General features: G+C 36.8%; 2 protein-coding genes across 3 annotated transcripts in view; one reads left to right on the plus strand and one right to left on the minus strand.

Moving 5' to 3' along the window:
• On the plus strand, positions 1-20371 carry LOC139980727 (sphingomyelin phosphodiesterase 4-like). 2 transcript variants are annotated; one of them, XM_071992594.1, is made up of 17 exons: positions 3-170; positions 1712-1798; positions 2891-3106; positions 3351-3438; positions 3995-4056; positions 4825-4988; positions 6664-6696; positions 10861-11098; positions 12265-12404; positions 12918-13008; positions 14365-14516; positions 15054-15217; positions 15898-16082; positions 16471-16710; positions 17617-17736; positions 18572-18700; positions 19467-20371. In XM_071992594.1, exons 1-17 carry the CDS (start codon positions 69-71, stop codon positions 19812-19814), a joined length of 2559 nt encoding a protein of 852 aa, XP_071848695.1. In that variant the 5' UTR covers positions 3-68; the 3' UTR covers positions 19815-20371. The 2 variants fall into 2 exon arrangements, with proteins under 2 accessions (XP_071848696.1, XP_071848695.1); XM_071992595.1 differs by lacking the exon at positions 6664-6696 and having other exon boundaries at positions 1-170.
• The window catches only part of LOC139980726 (squamous cell carcinoma antigen recognized by T-cells 3-like), a 21350-nt gene continuing 17200 nt past the window's right edge, over positions 20222-24371 (minus strand). Inside the window, exons 21-22 of the mRNA XM_071992593.1 lie at positions 23603-23769; positions 20222-23386 (exon numbers count right to left, since the gene is read on the minus strand). Of these exons, the coding sequence (XP_071848694.1) occupies positions 23197-23386; positions 23603-23769 (357 nt within the window). The 3' untranslated portion in view covers positions 20222-23196. The remainder of the gene's footprint in view (positions 23387-23602; positions 23770-24371) is intronic.

The raw sequence follows: 24371 nt of genomic DNA on the forward strand, positions 1-24371 counted from the left end.
TAACGCTGTCTGGCGTATTTGGCAATGATGGGCTCTTGTAATATCTCTGTGCAGCCCTCGATTAAAAAATGGCGGCTTCACGTTTCCAAAATTTCCGCTTTCTCTCAAGAGAAACTAAAAGAGATTTGTCTAATGGAGCTGCTTTAAAAGGCAACAGCACGACCATCCAGGTACATTCTTGTAAATATTAAAGGAAAATTTTCCGTCAAGAGGAACAGGCCTAACGATAACTATGGAAACGGGGTTGAGTGTCGGTAACGTTACACTTTTGTACACATAGGCTATAGCTTGTGTACACCAAAGGCAAACATTGGACACTCAAGTACCCTATTTCGCGAAATTTAGCCTATAATATCACTAATTTCACTGAAAGAAATATGTACAATTAACAATACGGTGTAATGTAAGATTAGGAATGCCAAAGAGTAATGTCGATGTGAGACTCCATACATGCTTGGCAATTGGTTTGGAGGAAGTAGATATGTACTCAGAGAGAAATATGTTTAACTAGATTTGCATCTAACTGAGTCTGAGAATACTAAAAATACTGAAAAATACTGAAAGTTTGGCCTTTGATTCTGTCATAATTAAATTGTACAAAGATTGTTACATCTTTGGAGTAATATGGCCAGTTTATATAACAAGTCGCTGTGCGATAACATTTAATCAGTTAATCTTTTGTGTTCGCACTTAGGTCTAGAATCAGTATGCAGCCTAGCCTACCGTACATTCACAGAGATACCAAACAGGATGCACCTTTATTTGGCACTGGATATCCTTTTAGGAAAAAATATAGTTAAGGCTAGTCTGATTAGTTTAAAATTAAAATAAACGTGAGGAATGACAGTTGATTATTAAATGTGTCACTATTCACCTTGTTGATGAGTGCATAACCTAGACCTAAAAACTGCTAGGATTCTCAAGAGTACCTTGAAACATATTTATCCAGTTCTGACCTAGCCCTTGTTACTGAAGAAACCTGCAAATGTAATTTATCAATTATGGTGATTGATACATTGCTATTCTCTTCAGATGCCAGTGAAATAGCCACAAACAGTGTATGTTTATAGAACTGTTACCTTGAGCTAACTATGTAGCATTAGTTGACAATATGTGCATGCACCTTGACTAATAAGTATATAAGAAGTTGCTTCAGTGACTCTATTGTGTGGACTAATTTTGAGTCTGACTAAACAGGTGAAGATTACTGAAAAATGGTGATGCCAGAAAATGGTGCCTACAGTAGTTCCCAAATAATGAGCAAGATATAGTAACATGCTGTAAACTATGGAGTAAACTTGTAATGAATTGCAAGTTGTGAATATCTCTCTGAATTCAGTACTTTTTCAAAGAAACATTCAACAAGAGAAACACTTTGCCATCCACACTTTCAACTCATCATGTGAGATTTCAGTAAAAGTTTGGCATACAATGACAAAGGTAGTATCATTCATTTTGAGCTAGAATTTCCATCTGTTATCAACATCAATGCTCCCATTTCACAATAGTCTTATAAATTGTGGGTAAAAGTTTAACACGCAAAGTTCTACAAAGTGATTTTCAAGCTTCCGTGAATTATTTGAGTTGGAATTTCAGCCTCTTACGTATTGACATCATTGCTCCCATTTTACAGAAGTCTTAGAAAGTTTGTTACGTTCTTGTCTGAATGTTCAAATTTTCTTCTATTCACTTATTTTCTCTCTCTCCTCAGGAGAAAGTCCATTTTGCTTGTCGAAGCCCATTTTTGAGACAAAGATGTTATGAACTTGAGGCTATCCTTCAACAGTTCTCCAGCAAGGTTTGTTATTCAGTTCAAATCTATACAGATTCACCGACCTTTCTTATTTTATTTTATTTTCTTGACATTTCATCAGTGTTTTAAATACGTGATGATACTGTACAGTATTATATTATGTTCTATTACACTTTAAGGCTTTAATCTATTGTTATGTGTTGAATTGTATTTTATGCTATGGAATTGTTGTAGTATATTATAATATTTTTATTCCGGTGCAAAGTTTTAACAGTTGTTGGGTCGCCCGAGCAGACCAGATTTTCTGTTCGCACGACCAAAATCAGCCTTCGAGATCGTTTGTTGTTTGTTTACAACAAATTTGGCTTGCACTCTAACTAAGTACCCCCAAAATGGCTAAAATGATAAATTGGTATCAGCCCTAAAGCTGTTGTTCTATTTATCTAACCTGCACTTCCTTCCCACAGTCTACATTTGGTCACTGTAAGTTTGCTACATTTTTCGGCAACCAACTTTGCTATTCTCACAACTAAAAGTTAAGGCCTGTATCTCTGAGCGACGACCAGAAAATATCCTTAAACATTTGCCCTGGTATTGCATTGGATTGCATCCAGTATTGTATTAAGTTGCGTTGCATTAACATTTCATGACTATTTAAAAACATTTGATACTTGTTGCTTCTACTTCATTTAACCTTCTTCTGTGCTCCCAAATTTCTATAACATGAAATCCCATAATCCCTTTAAACTTCTATCTTAATACAGTGAAATCTGTCATTATTACAGATTTAGGGGTCACTTTTGTGCAAACTGTACAAATTTGCCAAGGATGACCTTCCTAACACCTGGAGGTCTTCCTTCATCTAGGGATTCGCAGAACAGTAATAGTGGTATGCGTATGATCAAAAATATGTGCAATGCATGCCACCTACCGCCAGTAGAAACATTTTGGCACAACTTGATACTTAACATCCCTCCTGTCGGAAAGTTGTCTAATTTCCGCGTCATCCATTGCCTATCTTGTATTGTTAGTAAATATTTATTTGGTAATTCTTTAAGAGAGAGAGATATGAATTTCCACGAGGACATGTTAATCTCCCTACTTTCTCCCATTGTTTTCTTTTTTTTCTCTCAATAGGAGTTGCAGTCGATCTTTCCTTTCCTCCTGGACAATATTTTTGGTTACAATGGGCACACTGGTTGGGGTCTCCACCAGTTGCAGTCTGTAACCAATCTTGAGGACTTTCACACTTTAGTGACTTTCATGGGACCTGAGGGCGCCCTACTGCATGCAGTATACAAACAGCAAGCTGACCAGTATATCAAGTATGATTTCCCTGTTAGTAACCTTCCAGTGAGTACCATCCAAGATCCAACTACTGTTTTTTGTTATTCTTTCTTTGAAATATTACTTTTATATAATAATGTTATCAAATTTGTGACAAAAGAAATCACAGCTTTCTCAATTAGAAGTACATCTTTTGAATTTTTTTATTTCTTTTAGTACTTAATATCTCTTCAAAACCAACTATCACTTTTATATAGTACTTCCCACACCAGGGCCTTACGAATTACTCTTTCCTGCTCCCCTTCTTCAGAATCAAGTCCAGGAGAACCTTGGACGAGGCAACGTTCCCAGTTTCTACCAGAACAAGCTGAATCGAACGTCGACCCACGTACAACTGAGTATCCTTTTACCTGGTTGTCTGATGTTGTAAATAACAATGTTTATTCTAAGAGAATTCTGTTTCTTTCTGTCTTCTACTTTTCCCCTTTATAGTATGTATGTATGTATTTCAGATCCTCCTGCAAGCAGGAACTTGCGAAGAAGCCTCATTGGCTTATCAAAACCGCAAGCTGACCAAAGTCAGTCTCTTAGATTCATATTTAACTTTCATGATTATGAATTGTCAATTGTAAACAACTCTGTAACTGGACGACATACATCTTGGAGTGACTCGAACTCTGGACCTTATGATTGAAAGGCTCCGGCATTAACCACTGAGCTAACACTCCTAAGTCCTTTGTGATATTTTGTTTCTCTGTTAATTATGCATGAATCCTGCAGCATGCTTGTTATTTCTAATATCTTGTTCGAATATACATTTAACAAAACACGATAAAAAGTTTTAACGTTATGTGTAATTTCTTGAATTTTTTTATTTCATTGTCATGAATGTTCTGATTAAAACCTATTGATATTTCTTGTGTTACGTCCTTACATTTTCCATTTTGTAATCAGATCCTTTTGAATTCTTCATGTTTAACTTTGCCTATTTTGTGGTCTCTCCGGGAAACCAAAAGGTACAGTACTTGTTCACAATTATCCAATAATTTAGTATTTCAATAATCTAATTTTTCATCAACACAGCTGTTTACATGAGTAGGAGTTGAAGGTCATCGTTATTATGGTCGTGGTCAAAGTAGCCAGGCTACCAGGGACCCAATTTTATCCTATGTGGCTTTCTTTATTTTTATTATTCCAAGTAAAACAAAATGTTATTGCTTTGTTTTGTCATACATCATTGTACTCCCAAGGTGACATGAAACTTTTCCAGTAAAGAACAATTCTACACAGTTTGAAAATAAAATATTCTATAAGGATCTTGATTTTTTGTTTTTTTCATTCTTCGCCGAAGGTGAAAGGAACCTATGCTATGGTGTGTGTGTGTGTGAGTGCCTGTGACACTCAGGCTTGTGACTCATTAACTGTAGCTTGCATGAAGTTCAAGTCAGTGTTCAAAATATAATGAGGGTCGGATGTAGTCAATCGATCCATCATCACTGCAGTGGGAAACAAAGTTGTTTTGCAAACCATGGAACGAATAGAACCAAACCCCAGTTCCCAATTCGCAAACCAGAAATAGCAAATCCAAAGAAAACTCCGCTCAACAGCAAAAGCAGCATGTTTGAATAGGTCAAGATAATCTGGTTTCTGGTGAGCATTTGAACCGGGAACCTAATGATTGTGGGACAGAAACTCTAACCAACACACCATGGCGTCAGTTCACCATTGTTAATGAAATAGAAACTGTGTTAATCATTTTTGTGATATCTTTTGTACCCCCGCAGTTTCTCAATATTTGGGCGGTACCAGAAGATTGCTTTTATCCGTATCTTTTGGATAAATACCTCTGTTACTTCCTACCGTACGATGGCAGGATGGTCCCACCCATACCAGCGGGTTTCTTGTCCCCTGCACGCACCTCAAGCTCCGGAGCTTCTCCTACCAACAGGTAAAAAGATTTATCAGCTTAATTATTTTTTTTATCCAACTGATAAATTACTTTGATTAGAAACTTTTGTTGTTTATGCAATAGTATAACATATAAATTATCGGTTCATACCGGTCCAGCTGTTGTCACGGCAATGAGTCTGTCTGTCCGTGTGTCTGTCTGTCAATAATGATTGAGTGGCTACTTGCTCTCAGGTCCTATGCTATAGTTACTGTATAATGACGCCAAAGATAGGTAAACGTTCATAGAGGGAGACAATCTCTTCAGGTGTTGTCACTTTTCGTATTCTCATAATGATATCGAATTTCATCGCATTCCTCTTTTTCTTTGAAAATTAAAACTTATCTTTTGTCGCTTTGTACCATAATCTTTTTCATGTTGCGGCATCGAAAAGAATCTTTCTTCGATTTCTATAATCCCCTTTTTGTTTAATCTTCGTTCATAAATCATTTTAATAAATTCCCCTTGTGTGACAGAACATGACACCTTTTTTGCCCCTCTCTCTTTAATATTAAAATAAAATACAGAATTGGTTACAGAAGGTTATAGAAGGATAACAAACTGGAACAAAATCTTTAGGGAATCATTTTGCTAGAAAACTTATCTTGCAAAATTTAACCCTTCAGAAAGAAGATTGGCTTCTAATGTAAATTTGTTTCTTTTCTGGGGCTTGTTTAAGATGCCATGGCAACCACAATGTCATCCTCTTAAATACATCTGCCATGTGACAATAAAATTCATTTTTTTGACAATAAATTTAGGGCAATATGAACCTTGAATAATATGGCAGAAAAGACACTTAACTTCACTCTCTTTTTTTAACCTTATTTATTGATTTATTGACCTTATGATAAATTGATTTTTAGATTTTTAACATTGGCAGTCAAATCGTTTTTATGATATTTGGAAACCTTGTCGTTCTAAATGTAATTCAAAGTTGGTTTCCCAGACCCACTTAAATACCATTGTTTCTGCTTTTACCTTCAAATTATTCTTCTCTTGACATTGAAGAAAAAAGAATGATCTTTCACTGCAGGATATGAACATTTTATACTTTAAATCTTGTGTCACACAAACTGATAGGAAGGCAATATATCAATGCTATAATTTTGCATTTAAAAAGCTTTTAGATAAGTGGGTAGGCTTAAACATCTTGATAACTCTGCTTGAATTCCAACTATGGGTTGGATGACTCAGTTGGTAGGTACGCAGGGCTTGTAATCCTGATGTCACTGGTCTGAAATCCATTCTGACCAAAAAGGTTGTATTAGTCTTTCCATATTTTTCGTAACTTTTCGGTCTGTTCTAAACCTGGTCAGTTCATTACCCGGCTTCTGATGGACCATAAAGCCTTGACGACACATTCTTGTGGTCACGACCTATTATTTGGAAAGCTCGTATCGAGGGTTAAGATGATGATTGGCTTTAATCTCTTTTAAAAAGAAAACCCTGGTTGTCTAGGGAGCCATCTATAGGCTTTCTTAAAGATCAGTTCTGTGTATTATTTTATTCAACCATTGATAAAGCATGTTGTTTTACATGTTTGTGTGTCTGTGATTTTCTATCATTCTAACGATAATCTATTTAACGTTCTGTCTTCTGTCTCGTCATCAATATCCTCTCATATTCTCCTCCCAAGTGATTTATCTTTTCTTCTCTCACCATCCAATCACAGATTGCCTCAGTACGGAGTTCTGTATGATTATTTGTAAGTCATAACACTTGACGTTCCCAAGGTTCTACTAACATTTTAAAAACGCATGCTTTGTCCCTCTCAGCCCACCAGACCCCCCCCCGGCTACCCACCCACCCACTCTTGTCTCCGCTATTTTTCCTGGTTCCTCTACTTTTTGTTTGGCTTACAAATAGCATTACATAAGTTCCAACTTACCCTTTTGTTTAACAGAATGAAGACACAGGTTACCGTCCTAGTTAGGAAAATGTTTGGTCGTCAACCTATTTCAAATATCTTCTGTTTGTTTTCGTGTTTCTTTTTTTTGTTGCTAAATGTGTATCTGTGTATTTAGTAGTAACAAAAAGAATGGCGGTAACTATGCTGCTGCCAGTATTCTGCTCTTACAGATGTTTTATTTTTCTTTCTTTCTTTCATTCACTCTTTCTGTCTGTCTGTCTGTCTTTCTGTCTGTTTTTTTGTTTGTTTTTTTGGTGTTTATATATTATTTTTGGCTTTCATATCACAATCTGTTTGCTAATGAAAAAAGACTTTTTACAAAATTCCACTTTTAAAGGTAGCCTAATGAAGTTAGAAGGCCATGCAGTAATCAATTTTTGCCACAAACAGAAAAAACAGTGGAATCCATATCAATTTTAAATGTGCCATTATGTGGGATTATGTGAGATCTGGTTTAGTAGCCCCAAAACAGTAATTCTGCAAATTGTTGCCATGCACAAAGCAAATAAGGATTACTGATATGTTTGGACGGTTCCAGCTGGGTTTATCTCTGCTTTTGTTCCGCCTCCAATCTGGTAAAAAAAAACTTGTCTCTTAAGCTCCTGTTTACTTTTTTTCTCCCCTTTGTATAAACAGACATGTCCCCCTCCCTCCCCTAATCTCCCCCCTTACACTTGGACATTTGAATTTTTTTAATTTTTTTTTTATGGTTAGTCCTATTTTTTGCTTGGCTGCTAATATTAAATGTAACAGGATTAAGCATTTTAAAAAGCTTGAAATACTGCCCTAATTACAAATGTGAAGCATCAAGACATAAATTGTCATAAAAGTGCCCCAGAAATTCAAAATTGTTTGTTTTTTTCCTCTCACCATACCGTTTACAAAAAAAAAAATCGCTGAGGCTGTGTTGATTAATTGGTGGAAAAAAAAATCAGATTTGAAAAAATGGGGTTCAATGTACCTGCAGTCTTTATCGGTGCAGCTACACCTGTGTAGTAGAAACACAGTATGCGAAGTTGAAGAACATGTCAAGAACACCGCCCTCTATACATATCTTGTCCATTTATGCTTTCTTGAGTTGTGACCAGCAGCGTTTACTTCTCCTCTTCCAATTCTGCAGCATCTTTTCGTTTTGACGATCGATCTCCAATGCCATTCTTTTCTCGCTTGCAAAGCTTTGCTGATTTTTTATACACGAAAATAAAAACCGATTTCTGATTGTATTCTGTCATTGATGCTCTAAAAGTATTTATAGCAACAAAACATATGATATCTTTGCTTTTCAAACCATTGATAATGTGAGGTATAAGGAAGTGCATCAGTCAACTGTTGTCAATTTTACTCTCCGTTGCTGTCGGCATAAAACCTGAAGATGAGTCGAGAGCAAAATTCACTCGTGTAGTAAAAGAGTAGATGCTCTAGGTTATGCCTTTGTTGATAATATTTACTGTCCTTGGAGCAACCATCAATATCAAAAAGATCCTTGAGTTATCTTATTTTAAATAGTTTTAACATATTCTGTGTTCAGAGAGAAAGAGAGATGCTAATATGAAATAAATAATAACTTGTGTACTATGCACAGTGCTATATGTTGCAGCTTTCTCTATACTAAATCATATTGGCAACAGAATGGTCAAATTTATGTGTATAATTTCAGGTTAGCAAATATCTAGGTCATTTGCAAAATCCGGTGGGGCTATTTGGAATTTCTTTTACTCAGTGAGAATGCTCATCAAAATGGGCTATTTAAAAAACTTGCATACTTGTTTTGGGTGATACTTTCACCTTTCTTCAAATACTATTGAAAGTGAAATTTGCCAAGCGGCATGCAAATTGCATAAACTGTAACCACGACAACGGCAAAGACATCTCACCAACAGTGATGAGTCATTTGTGAAAGAGATAAGTCCAAATTATAATGTTAGGACATTGACAACTAGGGATCTATGCACAGCAGAAGAGAGTTGAAGTAATCTTCCCCACCCCCCCCCCTTTTCCCTGCCTTGGTGGTGGCCCATTTTACATCAGCATTCATAATGCTTGGTTCCCATTTGGTATGGAAAATGGTAAAAGGTAGAGAACAGGAAACACCTCTTTTTCTAGGTCTTGAAAGTCTTTGAATTTTAAAGTTTGATTTAGAAAAGTGAAGAAAATTCCTCGTTTGAACACTTCTTATATTATATGAAGTTTAAGAAGTCTGAGATAAAGTTATTGTCATAAATCAAAATGTGGTGAAAAGATGTGGCTAAGGCGTGTCAGGTTTGGGGCTTCACGGCACTTTTAATGTCCCCCCTCACCACAAATTAATGAAAATAGGTCTTGAAAGTGCTTGAAGTTTGATCTGGAAAAGTGAGGAAAATTCCTAGTTTGGACACTTGTTATATTATGTGACTTTTGAAGGAGTCTGAGATAAAGTTAATGTCATAATTCAAACTGGTGAACAGAAATAAAAGATATGTCATGCTTGGGGGTTCTCGGCTCTTTGAATGTCCCCCCTCACCCCCCCCCTCATCACAAATTAACGCAAATGGTTAGCATACATTTGGCAAGACTTACAATTGTTTAGTAATAGGTTTACGGTAGGTCGGTCGCCCAAGGTAAGGCACGTGGGTTCCATAGTAAATGCTAAGACGTCATTCGTTGGTGCAAAAAGTCTGAAATTTTTTCATTTGTATCAAAACGAAGAAAACATGTTGGTGTATTGCTCTTGTCTTGCAATACTCTGTTGTCATTTTTACCGGTTAAGTTCAAGTGAAGCACAACTGCACCTTGATTAGCATACGAATGATGAAACAATCAGCTATTGTGCAATTTAAAATGCTGATTACAAAGAGAAATATACCGATAATCCTAATTTTTCCTCGTCTCGGAATGCACCGAAATCTTCCGCCTCACTCCGCTCATTTCAAGGCTTGGTAATCAGTAAACATACCCTGCTCTCTATGCATTCATAATTGACACTCCTCTGTATCTAGTTCTGTATTAATCTATTCGTAATTTAATGTTTTCTCATTTTATGATGCTTTTGTTAGTTCCACTTTTCATTTCTTTCTTTTATATGTGATTATTTTGGGTCTGAATGCCCTTCTACAGGGTTCTTTGTGATGCTATCGTGGGAATCTGTCAAATCTTTTGTCTTTGCATTTTTTAACTCTAAAATAGTTTGTATCATCTGCTGAGTATATAGTTGTACCTACAGCTAAAAACTTGTAATATAGAATTGTATATGGAAAGAAAAGGGTGGAGGGAGGGAAAAAATTTGCTTACTTAAATGGAAGATAATTGAAGCAAATCATGAACTGAAGTGAGGCATTTTATATTCTGATTGGAACGACAGCAGCAAAGATGTGGAAAAGGTTGTTAGCCACCAGTATCTGGCTGGTCAGTCTAGATGGAAGTTCACAGGGTGACTTGTAATTCCTAAATCGCTGATATTAAGATATCATACAGTTACTACACTTTCCTATTAGAAACTAATATGTATTGATTTTCAAATAATGAGGAAATGCCTGACAACTTTGACCCAGTTTGTAACTCTGCCAGCGCATATGTATCACAGTTTGTAACTTTGCCAGAACAATTTTAACCCAGTTTTTAACTCTGCCAAAGCAAAATTTAACCCAGTTTGAAACTGCCAAAGCAAATTTAACCCAGTTTGTAACTCTGCCAAAGCAATTTTAACCCAGCTTTAAACTCTGCCAAGCAATTTTAACCCAGTTTGTAACTGTGCCAAAGCAAATGTATTTCAGTTTGTAACTGCCAAAGCAAGTTTAACCCAGTTTTAATCTCTGCCAAAGCAACTATAACCCACCTTTTAACCCTGCCAAAGCATTCCGGTTTCGTCTTGTGTCTGGAGGTCTTTCTTTTATTTTATAAAATTTTATCACCGTACAGTAGATAAAATAAAAATGAATTTCTCTTCTCCTCACTTCCTTTCCTCCATCTTGTCTACCCGACCAGGCAATCCGGTAAGATGGAGCGGAGTCCACTAATACGAGACGAAGCATCTTCCTTTTACCACCTCTCCTCCCCCTCCTCATCCTCTTCCCTCTTCAACTCCTCCTCTCACCACGGCCAAGGAGCTACTTCGGAAGGAGAGACTTGGAGATCTGAAGTCTTCATTCAAGCCCTGGTAGATTTCTGGCTCAATCAGAACTCGATTGCCTCCCAGAATAAAAGTCTCTTCAGACAAGTACAGGTCAGAAGAAATTTGTCATTTTCCTTTTGAGAATTTTTCTTCGAAATTGGTTAAAATCGTCGCTGTCAATATACAGTTCATAAATCTGGTCCATTAGTGTAAAAGCCATTTCACTCCGAAATCACCCATTTGGAATCAGAGGTTACTTAAACCTTTCCACACGACCTCAAGTGGGACAGTTTATACAGTCTCAAAAGTCATACACCAAATTCAGGGGATGATTTTCAAAGTATTATTCACGGTTCACTTTGTAGTGTCACACATTTTCTTTGGGGCTTTGGTTCGTTCTGGTTTTTGTTTAAGTTTGGAGACCAAAATCCACACTAATGCTCTTCAGTAGTGTAAACTGTCAGCCAGATTCACTCCCCAATTTCGACAAAAGTACCAAAATGTTGTCAATTTCATGTTTTTTTTGGGGGGGGGTTTGGGGGGCTGGGGAATGTTACTTACATGAAAAGGTGTAGAGGAGATGGCATATTTAAGATCAAATTCATTTTTTTAGTTCCTCTCAAACTAACGTTCATTTCTATGAAAATGAGTAGGAGGGTGTCTTAGTTTGACCAACAATAAAGTGTATTTTTGAGTCTGTGTACTACGAAGGTATAGAAAAATGGGACATTTAATGATAATCAAAACAGCTGCTTGACAATGGTGGGGAGGGGGGTTTGGGGGAGGAGAGGGTTGCAGTAGAAGCATGTTCCACTGTCAGCCAGATTCACTCCCCAACTACTGGTGATATTATCTTTATATGAACCCTTTGTGAAATATTTCTATTACGGCAAATGGGTGAAATTAGCAGATCATGAAATAACACCATCAGCCCCATTTCTAACATGCAAAGTAAGCCAAGGATTGGAATCTTCATCAATAAAAATTGGTTTTGTCTATGCCTGTCTTGAACGGTAACAAACTTTCCTATAAACTTTCAGTCTGCTGTGACATTAATTGTGTCTTTTCAATTTCACGTTCGGTACAAAAATTATATACTTGGCTGTGAACATATCTTTGAAGACAGCTCCACGTAGGAATTGGAATAATTCATTTTCACCAAGATGCTTTATATTCTCCTTCTGTTCTGTCAAACAAACATAGAGTTTGTACCTCTACAATATCCTTTATAGTAGTTAAAGGTACAGTATGGCTCATTATTTCTCTCTGCTATACAGGATAACTTTATTCCCAGCTTGGATCACGTCAGAGCGGTACGGATACTCATCAAGCATCTGCACTTCTTTGTGAACAGCGCCCCCAGAGATCCTACTCCCTATAAACAGTCACCGGAAACAACTCTGAATGACCTGAAGCGGTGAGAAAAACAATAATTTGTCACTTTTTTAAATTTGACTCAAACTGAGAGAGGAATAGAAAAAGATCTTATTAACCCTCTAGGGCATAGATGACATGATTTCTAATCCCAAAGAAATCATGTTTTCATACCTCACCTCATAATTTTTTTTTTTCTTTTTTAAATATTAAATTAAAATAAAAGGCATCTTGTCGTTCTCTTCTCATTTTCTTTTCTGCTTTTGCGTCCTCCTTTGTTGCATATTTCTTCCAGTCATGCAAGATATTTCTTGCTTTCTTCTCCTCTGAGAGTGAAGAAGACTGATTATTAATTAACGCATTTTTTTTTGGGGGGGGGGAATTTCAGGAGAGTGCAATTGATTGCTTTCTGTTATTTTTGAAACAAAAACAAAAACTGGATTTACCTCTCACCAATGTTAAGTCTATAAGGCTTTATCAACATACCATTCCTCGTATGCAGCTCATTGTATCAATATTTATTGTTCTTTTGACATTTCATGTTTTTCTTTTTCAGGCATATTTTACCAGTTTTAGTCCAAAAACCTCTCTATGTCTTTCTGAGACACGGCTTTGATCACTGGCCTCTGGATGTTTCTTTCAGACAGGTAAATTTGAAACTATCTAGCTTTAATGCCAACAAAAATGTATCCTCAATTTTTGCCGACAAGGATGTATCCTCATTTAATGTATCCTCATTTTATGCCATCAACGATGTTTCCTCACTGCAATCTAAAACTCTGCTAGATACATGCTGTTAAATATGTAGAGATCAGATAGCAACACAACATTCTGTCAATACTACAAACAACCAATACAAAAGAGTGGAGAAGGATAAAGACTGTCACAAGATAAAGACAGACTGTCACTGAAACCATCTCAGTTTATCTCCTCCTGTCCACCCCCACGGGCACTCCTAACGTTTCAGGTATCCCTTGTCCACCCCCACGGGCGCTCCAAACATATGCTACTATATATATATATATATATATATATATATATATATATATATATATATATATATATATAGCCTACATATATATAGCCTACATATATATAGCCTACATATATATAGCCTACATATATATAGCCTACATATATATAGCCTACATATATATATATATATAGCCTACATATATATATATATATATATATATATATAACCTACATATGTAGCATATATATATATGTAGGCTATATATATATATAGCCTACATATATATATATATATATATATAACCTACATATGTAGCCTATATATATATATTTATATTCACACATATCTTTATATATACATACACACCTCAACATCACTCTATAACACATCATTAGCAATCAAAGTATGATGATCACTAAAAGGAAGTCTGCTTCACTCTTTGACCTTAGTTAGTGACCTTGTAATGTATTGACCACATAGACACAGATTTGGCCAATTAGTAGTGCTGGCTTCGTAGTTATTACTACTAATCTCTGGACACTGAACTTTGATTGCTGAAGATAGATTAAAGATTATTGAAGGCAGCAAGAAACATGAGTGTATTGCCTATTGTTTTACATATATAGTGTGTAGGGTTTATTTGGAGGGCTTGTTCACCTCCTCTTCCCCCTCCTCGCCCCATCTTCCTCCCTTCCTCACCATCCTCCGCAAATCAAAGATACAAAGGAAGGATAAACTGCAAGATATTGCTTGTTGTGACAAAAATTGGAAGAAACAGTGTAGCATATAGTTGCAGTGTACAAAATAAACATTTAAGAAATAGCTTTGTTTTTATTATTCCCCTAATTGAGCACATTTACAGAACTCTATTTGGTTAATTCCATCCTTTTCAATGACTGTCATGTGATTTTTGATTGCTCATGACGCTATATGTTTCTTGTTTGTCTTTTAGAATATTTTGTAATTAAAGCTTGCAAGGGATATTTTTTTCCTTAATATTTCATTCACGGTGCATATTATTCTTCAGATTCTTGAGGTCTGGCTAAGCTACATTCAACCTTGGCGCTACAGCCCTGACTCATTACCTGGAGGAAGATACAACCAAAACTCAACAATGGTGGTGGGTCAAAGGTCACAGATAAGAGAACAGCGCTCCATGAATGTACAAGACGGCAGGTGGTATGTTCTTTGTTGTATTCGATCCCTTGGTGCATTTGTTTGTTCAAGTTGACATATATACATAAATAAATAATAAAATAAAGAGTAATTATTAGTTAAGCATTGGGGAAGATTTCCAGAAAACCTGATGGGCTTGACAGAGACAAAAGGAAAAAGAAAAAAAAAAAAGAAAAAAAAAATAACGGTGGACTTTTCAAATATTTTCTAGAACCTCAGATTAATGGGGCCTAACCAGCTGTGAAGGAGGCCAAATATTATGACAAGAACTATCCTTGGGACATAAACAGTAATGTAACATTAAATCAATAATTTTAATATATTTTATAGGTACTATGGGTTCATACGCTGGTGTGCCAAGCTCTCCATGGGTCCCCCTAGGCTGTACAACTGTTCAGTATTGTGTATATTACACATGAAAAGAACTCCCCAGCACAATCTGAGAAAAGGACAATGCATGTGTGATTATTCCTTGGTTGTTTGCAAGAACTGATCCTCTTATATTTAAGAGATGCATTTTTATCATTTTGTCCCACTCAGGAAGAAGTTCATATCAGAGAATATTCCGATATATACTGTCCTGTTCCAAGAGTTCATCCCTCGGGCCTTACGTCAAGATCTAAGCAATGCCAAGAATGCGTTGATGGTGTTTAGGGTAGCCAAGGTCTTCGCCCAACCACACTTGATGGATCTGCTTACAGAAGGTTTGTTTAATCCAATGCCAGTGTGTACTGTTTAGAACTTATCGCACAGAGGCCTTTTACACTATTTTACAACCTGCATTCAACTTGTATTGAAGCCTACCTTACCTGCATGTATCAGTAACACCCACTAAGCCTTTATTTTCCCCCATGTTACTCAGTACCCACTAAATCTTGAGTGACCTGTAGGTAACTAAGAACCCAATGAACCTGCATGTAACTCAGTACCCACTAAACCTTGAGTTACCTGCAGGTAACTGAGTACCTAATGCACTCACCAGTATGTCGTAAACATTGATTTAGCTCAGTTAGCTGTATGTAATTTGTCCAGTCAACCATGAGTAACTTGTGTAGTTAGCATAGCATCTAATCAACTACAATTGTTGTGCAAAATGATAGCTTTGAAAACCTCATTTTAATTTTTGGTTAGAAATCTGCCATTTATATGAAAATATGAGTGTCTGTTGGTATTTTTTATTTTATTTTTTTAATTATTATTTTTTGTGATAGAAGTTTTTTTTTATGATTTCTTTTTGGCATGGAAGACTTCTGAATCGAAATGAATGGTCTGGTTACATTAGATTATGATTATAAATATATGATTATGAATATAAGTCTCTGGAAATCCCATTTTTAGCCAAAATCTTACACCTGTTATTCCCTATTTCCATCTGTTCTTTCAGCGGAGTGCCACATGCTCGAGGTCATCGCTCCTACTGTTCTACAGTCTTCGTTTTCCTCTACAACAAGTATCTTATCCAACTCCCATCTCTCTCACGGCCAACATCAACAATGCCTCCAAGTACTTGCCCTAGAAGGTCAAAGCTTTCAGTATAAACCTCTTACAAGTGAAACAGCCAGGCTCCAGGTATTACACACTTTTATCATTGTTTTTCCTTATTTTTGTTTTTAACCTAATGCTATACATGTATCTTTTTTTAAGCTTTCTTTAATATTTTCCATCCGTCCGCCCGCCTGTCCGTCCGTCCGCCTGCCCGCCCGCCCGTCCGCCCGCCCGCCCGCCCGCCCGTCCGTCCGTCCGTCCGTCCGTCCGTCCGTCCGTCCGTCCGTCTGTCTATATGTCTGTCTGTCTGTCTGTCCATCTGTCTGTCTGTCAGTCTATCTACATATCTATCTGTCTATCTATCTACCTATCTATCTGTCAATATATCTGTCTGTCTCCGTCCATCCATCCGTCCGTCCATCCATTTATGTATTTATTTAACTAATCTATCTATGAATTGATTTTGTTTCAGGTTACACAGTTACTTCAAGTTATTGCTCAGGCTAAATCGAACCTGACAAGTCTAAATCGTCTTCAACTGGGCAGTCTAGGTGAAGACCTTTCAAACTGGTTTAATCTGGACGCATGGTTTGGAGGTCACCCCCAGATACCCGGTAACGCTGCTTTGGTGGACGACATTGGCCCCATGAACACTCGTAGAGCTGGAGATTATCTTGATAAAACTTTGGAATTTTTGGCGGATGCTTTTGAGGTGAATTGAAATATTGGAGAGAAAATCAAGTTTTCATTAGGATTTATACAAAAATGTATTTTTTAATATTACAATGCTCTTCATTTGCATCTGTATTGGTTTCTAGATTTGACTTGATTAAAGTTTATATTTAAGCAGGATTTGGGGTTTGACTACCAAAGCAGGATTTACGGGTTTGTCTACAAAGTGGGATTCAAGTTTTGATTTGCAAAGTAGGATGTAAGGTTTGATGCCCATATTCAGATATAGGGTTTTGAAGTTCAAAGCAGGATTTGAGGTTTGATTCCCATCCCCATAGCTGGATGTAGGGTTTTGAAGATCATTTGAAGCAGGATTTGGGGTTTGATTCCCATTCCCATATCCAGATATAGGGTTTTGAAGATCATTTGAAGCAGGATTTGGGGTTTGATCCCCATATCCAGATATAGGGTTTTGAAGATCATTTGAAGCAGGATTTGGGGTTTGATTCCCATATCCAGATATAGGGTTTTGAAGATCATTTGAAGCAGGATTTGAGGTTTGATTCCCATCCCCATAGCTGGATGTAGGGTTTTGAAGATCATTTGAAGCAGGATTTGGGGTTTGATTCCCATCCCCATATCCAGATATAGGGTTTTGAAGATCATTTGAAGCAGGATTTGGGGTTTGATCCCCATATCCAGATATAGGGTTTTGAAGATCATTTGAAGCAGGATTTGGGGTTTGATTCCCATATCCAGATATAGGGTTTTGAAGATCATTTGAAGCAGGATTTGGGGTTTGATTCCCATCCCCATAGCTGGATATAGGGTTTAGTTCCCAAAGCAGGATTGTGGGCTCTGATTACTGAAGCAGGATTTAGTCTATACTATATTTCTATCATGTGACTACTTACTGAATTACCACATGATGGTTTATTTATATTAGGTCCCTGACACTCATATAGTATCAGCAGGCGTCCATGAAGATCCTCTCTCAAGGAGAGACAAAGATTTACCACCAGACACCACAGAGGATGGGACTTTGACAGATCTTGGCAGAATCCAGGTTGGTAATAAGATTCGAGGAAGATTCGGTGAGATGCGAGTCCAGGGGCCTGGGGGAGGGGGGTGGAGGGACATTGTTAGAGGGTACAATGTCGGACGGTACAATTTAAATTGATTGGACCAAACAAATATTTTTTTATGGCATAGAGGGATCGGATAAATGTTGTGTAAACACTTTTGAATGATATTAAAAGTACATTCAAGTTCCCGGTTATAAGGAGACACAGACCCAACCGTTATCTTGAGCTTTTATGACTGAGATCTATGTTCAGAACAACTCCCGACCTCCCCCCCCACCCCCAAACAGTTACGAAAAATCATGTTCCCTTTGGGAAATATCTCAGGATAAATGTTGTTAATCTATGGAAGCTGTCTTATTTTAAATCTGTGATGTCATAATTCTACTATCATCTGAAACTGTATACCTTCTCTTGGCTTTTGTTATATTCATATTATGAAGGTAGAATGTCTACCGTGTTGATACTGAACTAAGATGTTAAGAGGGTTCACATATATTAGAGTCAGCATTTGCTAAAACCATGTCCATAACAGAAAATAACCATTGTAATAAATAAAGAAAAATGTCAAAAAAGACAAGAAAATTCCAGTAATGTGTCTTAAAGTTTGAACAATGCTAATCTTACTTTGAGATGTATACTATTTGTACAGGTCTGTTAAAATTGCTGACCAAATGCACAAAAAAAAAAGGCTTTAGTAAAGGAACCTACCCTGATAAAATTATCTTTGATTTATGCTCCAATTACATTTACTCCCGTGTACTGGGATTACATTTGGTTTACGTCAAAACTCGCAATTTCGCGCTTTTTCCGATTCAGATGGCGAATGGATATCGGCGGTTTGATGTCGAGTATCTCGGTGATCCGGACTTGCAACCGATCAGGACATTCGAGAATGCGACGTTTGTTCGATTGCTCTACACCTTCTGTTGTTTCATTAATCGAAAGGTTAGTCTTTTAAACCTTTTCTCCATGAAATGTATGAAAGGAAATGTTATTTAATGATTACGCTGGTAATTTTAATGAAATGGTATTTTGTCATGTTTCATGAGGAAAAGTTTCCTTATACAAGCTGCTTCAAGTTTTTGTTAAAAGAAAAATGTGATCCAATGTATATCTACTGTGATGGAGAAGTTGAATTGCACCTTTGGTAGGATTATCAGACTTGTTAATCAGGATTGCTCATCAGCAAAGTAAATTGTCCCAATTTTCTAAAGGTCTTTGTGACTTTCAGTATGATTGATGTCCATTCTGTATATTAGCCCCAAGCTCGGCAGGAAAAGCAGAGCCACGTGGGCTAGGCCTACATAGTGAAATCTATTAGCCGTGTTTGGCCAAACCACACAAAGCATTCACCTTTTGTCTAGAATAATTCTGGTAAAAATGAAAATTTTCGAAATATGACACTATACTAAACTGTTGTATAAAGCTGTAAATATGCTACCATTTGGTATGTAGCCTGCTTTAAAAACCCTGCTTCCCTTCACACCCCTTCTGCCAGGACACGGTGTTTGACTTTAGAAAGAAAGAAACATGGTACCCCTAACTTTGGTTGATATTAGATTGCGTTTGAAGTTTTTTCATAACTTCTCAAAGCAGAAGGTTCTTAAAAAAAATTTGACCAACATTGGCTGTAAACATTGGCAAGTAACAATGTCGATATCAGAATAAGATTATTTTGTTTTAACTTTTCTGACATCCATCTGACTTTCAGTACGACCACGAAATACAAGAAGTTTACTCTCGGCCTGATTTTCTGGGATCTGTAGCCAAGCAGTATTTGCGTGCACCTGCGATTTCATCACAAAGTCCCCGAAAGAAGTCGTCATCATTTGTATCCTGCAGAACTGATCACAGACCGCGATTGAGTTTACGTTTCCTAGCCAGCTACCGGACTATCGGATACGCTCTCCTTTTACTTTTCTTGGCATATTTATTTGGATTTTCCACGACTGGCGTGATCCTCATTGTCACCTTGTGCATTGTGTTCTACGGTCTGATAGGGGGCGCCATTTACCATTTGAGAGGTGAGACTGATAGGAACCACAGTCATTACGATTGATGTCTCTCCTCGAGGAATGACCAACCTTTGAGGCTAACTTGCATATCTTCGGACCGGTTAAGGAAACAGCTGACTTACAAGGAATCTCTAAGATCCATCCCCTCGTGGAGGGAAAGTATCGCTGATCTTGTCACAAGGAGGAAAACGTCAGTGCCTTGCAGGATATGAGAAAGAGCGGTGAAAGATGGAAAGCAGAAATATTTTAGGAACGTCTGTACCAACTTCTGAAATTATGAGTTCTGAAATTCTGAAACTTCAGCACAAACAGATAATTATTGCAAATAATTTCCAAAAAAAAGCGAAGGTTTTAAAACTTTCTAATTTGCTTTTCTTGGATATGTGTTTGGAGGAAAGAATGTTGATGATAGACTTAATTTATTAATTTATTTCCCAATAACCTTTTTCTGGAGAAAAAAATAAGGGTGTCTTTAGTTTGGTAAATCACAATCGTATTTTGGATACCATGTAGATAGATTGCAGACCAAATGTGAAAAGCTTAATGTAAATGAGAAAGGAGAGCAGTCAACAGAAATGACTGAGAACTGTATGACGAGAATCTTAGTAAGAAACACAATCCTGCATCACATATTAAGTTATCTGTTTTGTCATTTTCAACGAAAAGTGCTTGCATTAAAGTAGGAAAATTCTCTACCTGTTGGAATGACTATTTTGGTCTTTTACTGCTTCTAAGCCGATTATTTTCATTGGTTGGTATTATGTTTCCAAAATATCTGCGACTTGCTGCCGAAAGCTCTCGAATTAACTCTCAGTATGTTAAATCAGTCTTTTATTTGTAAGCTATGCAATACATTTATGCTCCGATTTCCACTTTAATATAGCTTTTTCCATTACCTAATAGTACACAAAAGACTGATCATATTTTTTGGCTATAAGTATTTTAAAGCTTTGGAAATGTTCAAATGTCACGATAAATCTTGCTAATTATGGGACTTGTTAAATTTAATCATTTTGGCAGCCAAATGATAATGGATTGTCTCACGTGACAGTTGCATATTTAAGTTTTCGCCCATCTTTGTCAAATTTTTGTTAATATAAATGGAACAGATTATGTTATTTTATACTGTCATGGGATTTGTTTACTTGTGTCTGTGATTCTCGAAACTGATGTAAAATCCCTGATGTTGATTCTTGCTTCAAGATAATAAATTAAATTGTTAAATAAGGACATACTCCTTGTCAACGAAACATGGTGATGTAATCACAATAAATGGACAAGTTTCAATGTTGGTGTTGTCTTTCTATATCATTGCAGTGATGTGCATAGGAATTCAAAGGGGTGAGAGAGGGGGGGATGAGCCCAATTCTAAATTTTCTGATTTTGGTGAGGGCATGAACCTTTACGGTCCTGGTAAAACATTTGTCAGGTGAGAAGAGTGGCAGTGGGGTTGTTGATTGTGGCTCCCTGGTGGGGGAGCGGGTCTGGGTTTCTCCCGCAGAAAAACTGCAAAGTTTAGACACAAAATGATGCATTCTAAGGCATATTTAGACTTTAAATTAGGTCTGAGTGTAAGGTTGTACTAATAAACTATTTTCTAATGTTGGCAAATCCCCACTGAGTGTATTCCCTGACAAATGGTAGAGTGGGGCAATGCCCCCCCCCCCTATTCTGGGCATGCCATCTGTATCATTTTTGGTATAGTATTTGCAGATGACAGGAGTGTTATGTAGCTCACACATCTGAGGAAATTGTGATCACTAATTTTATGTCACACTTCAACAATGCTGCATGGAACAATGACATGTGCACACAACATGGATGCATACATACACACATACACATTGATACACAATCAAACATTCAGAAACCCTTCTTTTTTTAGCTGTTTATTGTACAGGCATGATGATACAAGGAAACTTCCAAAAAAAATGTACCAACAGTTTTTACAACAAATTTGTACAACTTAAGATTGGTAATAGATAGAACAAAGTTAAAATGAATTATTCATAGGCAATACTTATGCATAAAAACATTACTTTTTGAAAGCTTTGTTCTTAAACCAAATACATTTCGCCTAAAAAACACTACGGAACCCGGTTTCTCTTTTGCCTATACTACTCTCTCTTTTTCTTTTCTTTGGTAAAAATAAATCTCAAAAATACTGTATTTCCAAGCATTTTAACTCTTACCTAGCAAAAATCAATCAAAATGAACCTGCATGTACTGGTAGCTATGCCTTAGTTTTGTGTTACCTTCAGTTTTAGAACAAATTTGAATACTTTGGGTTTCCAAAACTAAAATAATTATTCTTCACTTGAAACAAAACTTCAGAACCTGCTGCCTCATTTGTGTCTTTTGCACTCTTTATTTTTCTTTCTTTGAAAAAAATTATTTAAAAAATTGAAAACCAGTATAAACTTAAATCTTTCAAGCATTTCGTCAATCTCTTTGATAAGAATCAAGAGAAATGATGCTTTTTTTCTCTGTTTCGCTTTTTTTTCTTTGCGATTTATAAATAGATTGTTTGCTTTTCTATGAATTTGAGGACTTCCTTGTGGCATAAAAACATCAATATTAGACACTTTATACTTAACATATCGCATTGGTGAAAGGCCTTGTATTTAGCAAGTCGAGTAGTGATGGCGCCATTAAAATGTTAAGCTTTATGTAACTCTGTAGCACAGATGTGCACTAAGGTTGTACAGTTCTACACAACAACAACATCCCAATTACGGAAAACGTATTAGCACTGGTGAGCTGTAGTCCTTAAAAATACCTTACTTTGTAATTCACTTTCTTTTGAATAGCCTTTTGAAGTCACGGTACCTTTAAATAACCCTGTGAAATTAAGGCAAGCAGTTGTAAAGTAATAATCTACCATGTTGAGCACTAGAACGAGCAAGCATATTGTTTCCTCTGTAACGTTACCTTCAAATGTAATACTTCACAATTTCAAATAGTTGGCAACTTCCTTGCTTTTAAAACTTAAAACTAAAAACACATTTCAAACAATGAGTTTAACTTTCCTCACAGCAATCTTTTCTTGTCTTTTTTTCTTCATAAGGTTTGGAGTTAAGGTTGCTTAAATGCACTTGTCCCCCCCCCCACCCCAATCAACAACACTCCCCCTCCTCCCTCAACCAAAGAAAATCATAACTATTATCTTTCTTACATTTGCTTTTATCGTATTACACAAAAGGATCAATGCAATGGCACTTCTCCTTACCCTAACCCAACCCACCATGCGTTTTACTTCTAAACACTTCCCAACTTTTTTTACATTCTTTAAAGAGTAAAAAGATAAAAGTCCTATTTCCTCTGAAGAACTCGCCTTCAAAAGTTTTTCTTTTTTAATTCACCTTTTTTGCACTTTTTCTGTATTAAAGATTCCTTCAAATACACACACACACATTTTGAGAAAATTTACTTTTTCAAAAACATCTTTGCAAATTCAGCATTGTTCATCTTCTTTTGAGGAGCAGCTTCTTCCATTTTGTCTGTTGATTTCTCTTCGTCTGGTTTTGCCTCTGCTGTTACGGAACTCGTCTTCTGGAGCGCCCTGGGTACCAAAAATAGCTGGGTTCTTCCTTTCCCTCTAGGACCCGAGATACCTCTGATGAAATTTGAAAAACAATAGAAAACGTGTCAGAAATTGAGTCTATTACTACTGCAAACAAGGGTACAAAATATCTGAAATAAAATATCAAATCAAATTACTCACCTGACAAAGGTCACAAGTAATATGCTTAAAACTACGGGTCCAACTTGACAATAAACAATAAGGAATATAAATACAAATATATTTATATCTAGCAGAAAGCAAACTTACTTAGCTCCAAGTGATTTTGGGTAGTGGCTAGGGGTATCTTCCGAATCTTTCCCCTTCCTGTCACTGATTGGTTGTCTCCTGCTGGGTGGGTTGCTAATAGCAACAGATATACTGTGTCCAGCAAGGTCAGTTCCATCAGTACCCATGATTGCCTTAGATGCATCAGCCTGTCAAGAACAAATTATTGTGAATAGTCATACCCTGCTGTGATGGGATGGGGGGGGGGGGGTACAGCTCGGGGTCAGCAAGGGGGACTTGGGAAACATGGGATAAATAATAATGAATTCTCATTTACCATAATAAAGAATTCTCATTGCATAGTCTCAATAATTTATATTTGTTTTTAAAATTTATATTTGTTTTTATAATATGCTTAAGGGAAAATGAAGACTTCAAACAGGAGCGGTGTGGGTGGGGGGGGGGGACTGACATAATTGTTCCTTGGGCTCGTACTGGCTCTTGCATGCCCCTGCATGTCTGGTACATATTTTCTTGATGTTTCATAGCATTTTCCTCCCTGAATCTGATAACTGAATGCTTAAATGTTCAGTTCCAAACATCTGGTTCCCTGGTGGGGGGGGGGGGGGTGCTTGAGGGCCTATGCAGGTTTGTTAGATGACAAAATATGCCAGACTCTTGCTGAATCTGTTCCTCTGCTAAGGGAGAATGATGAAGTTTACTGACTAAACCTTGTTTCGATATTGTGTTAAGCCTGGTCAACTTCTTTAACTTGTGTAACTAGGGTCACATGTAACTAGGGTCACATGTA

The sequence above is a fragment of the Apostichopus japonicus genome, chromosome 15, assembly GCF_037975245.1.
Source record: "Apostichopus japonicus isolate 1M-3 chromosome 15, ASM3797524v1, whole genome shotgun sequence".
NCBI lineage: Eukaryota > Metazoa > Echinodermata > Holothuroidea > Aspidochirotida > Stichopodidae > Apostichopus > Apostichopus japonicus.

Coding starts and splice junctions, on each gene's coding strand:
- LOC139980727 (XM_071992594.1), top strand. CDS start 69: ATGGCGGCTTCACGTTTCCAAAATTTCCGCTTTCTCTCAAGAGAAACT. Junction 14,517..15,053: donor AATGTACAAGACGGCAGGTG/GTATGTTCTTTG, acceptor TGTCCCACTCAG/GAAGAAGTTCATATCAGAGA. Junction 15,218..15,897: donor GATGGATCTGCTTACAGAAG/GTTTGTTTAATC, acceptor CTGTTCTTTCAG/CGGAGTGCCACATGCTCGAG.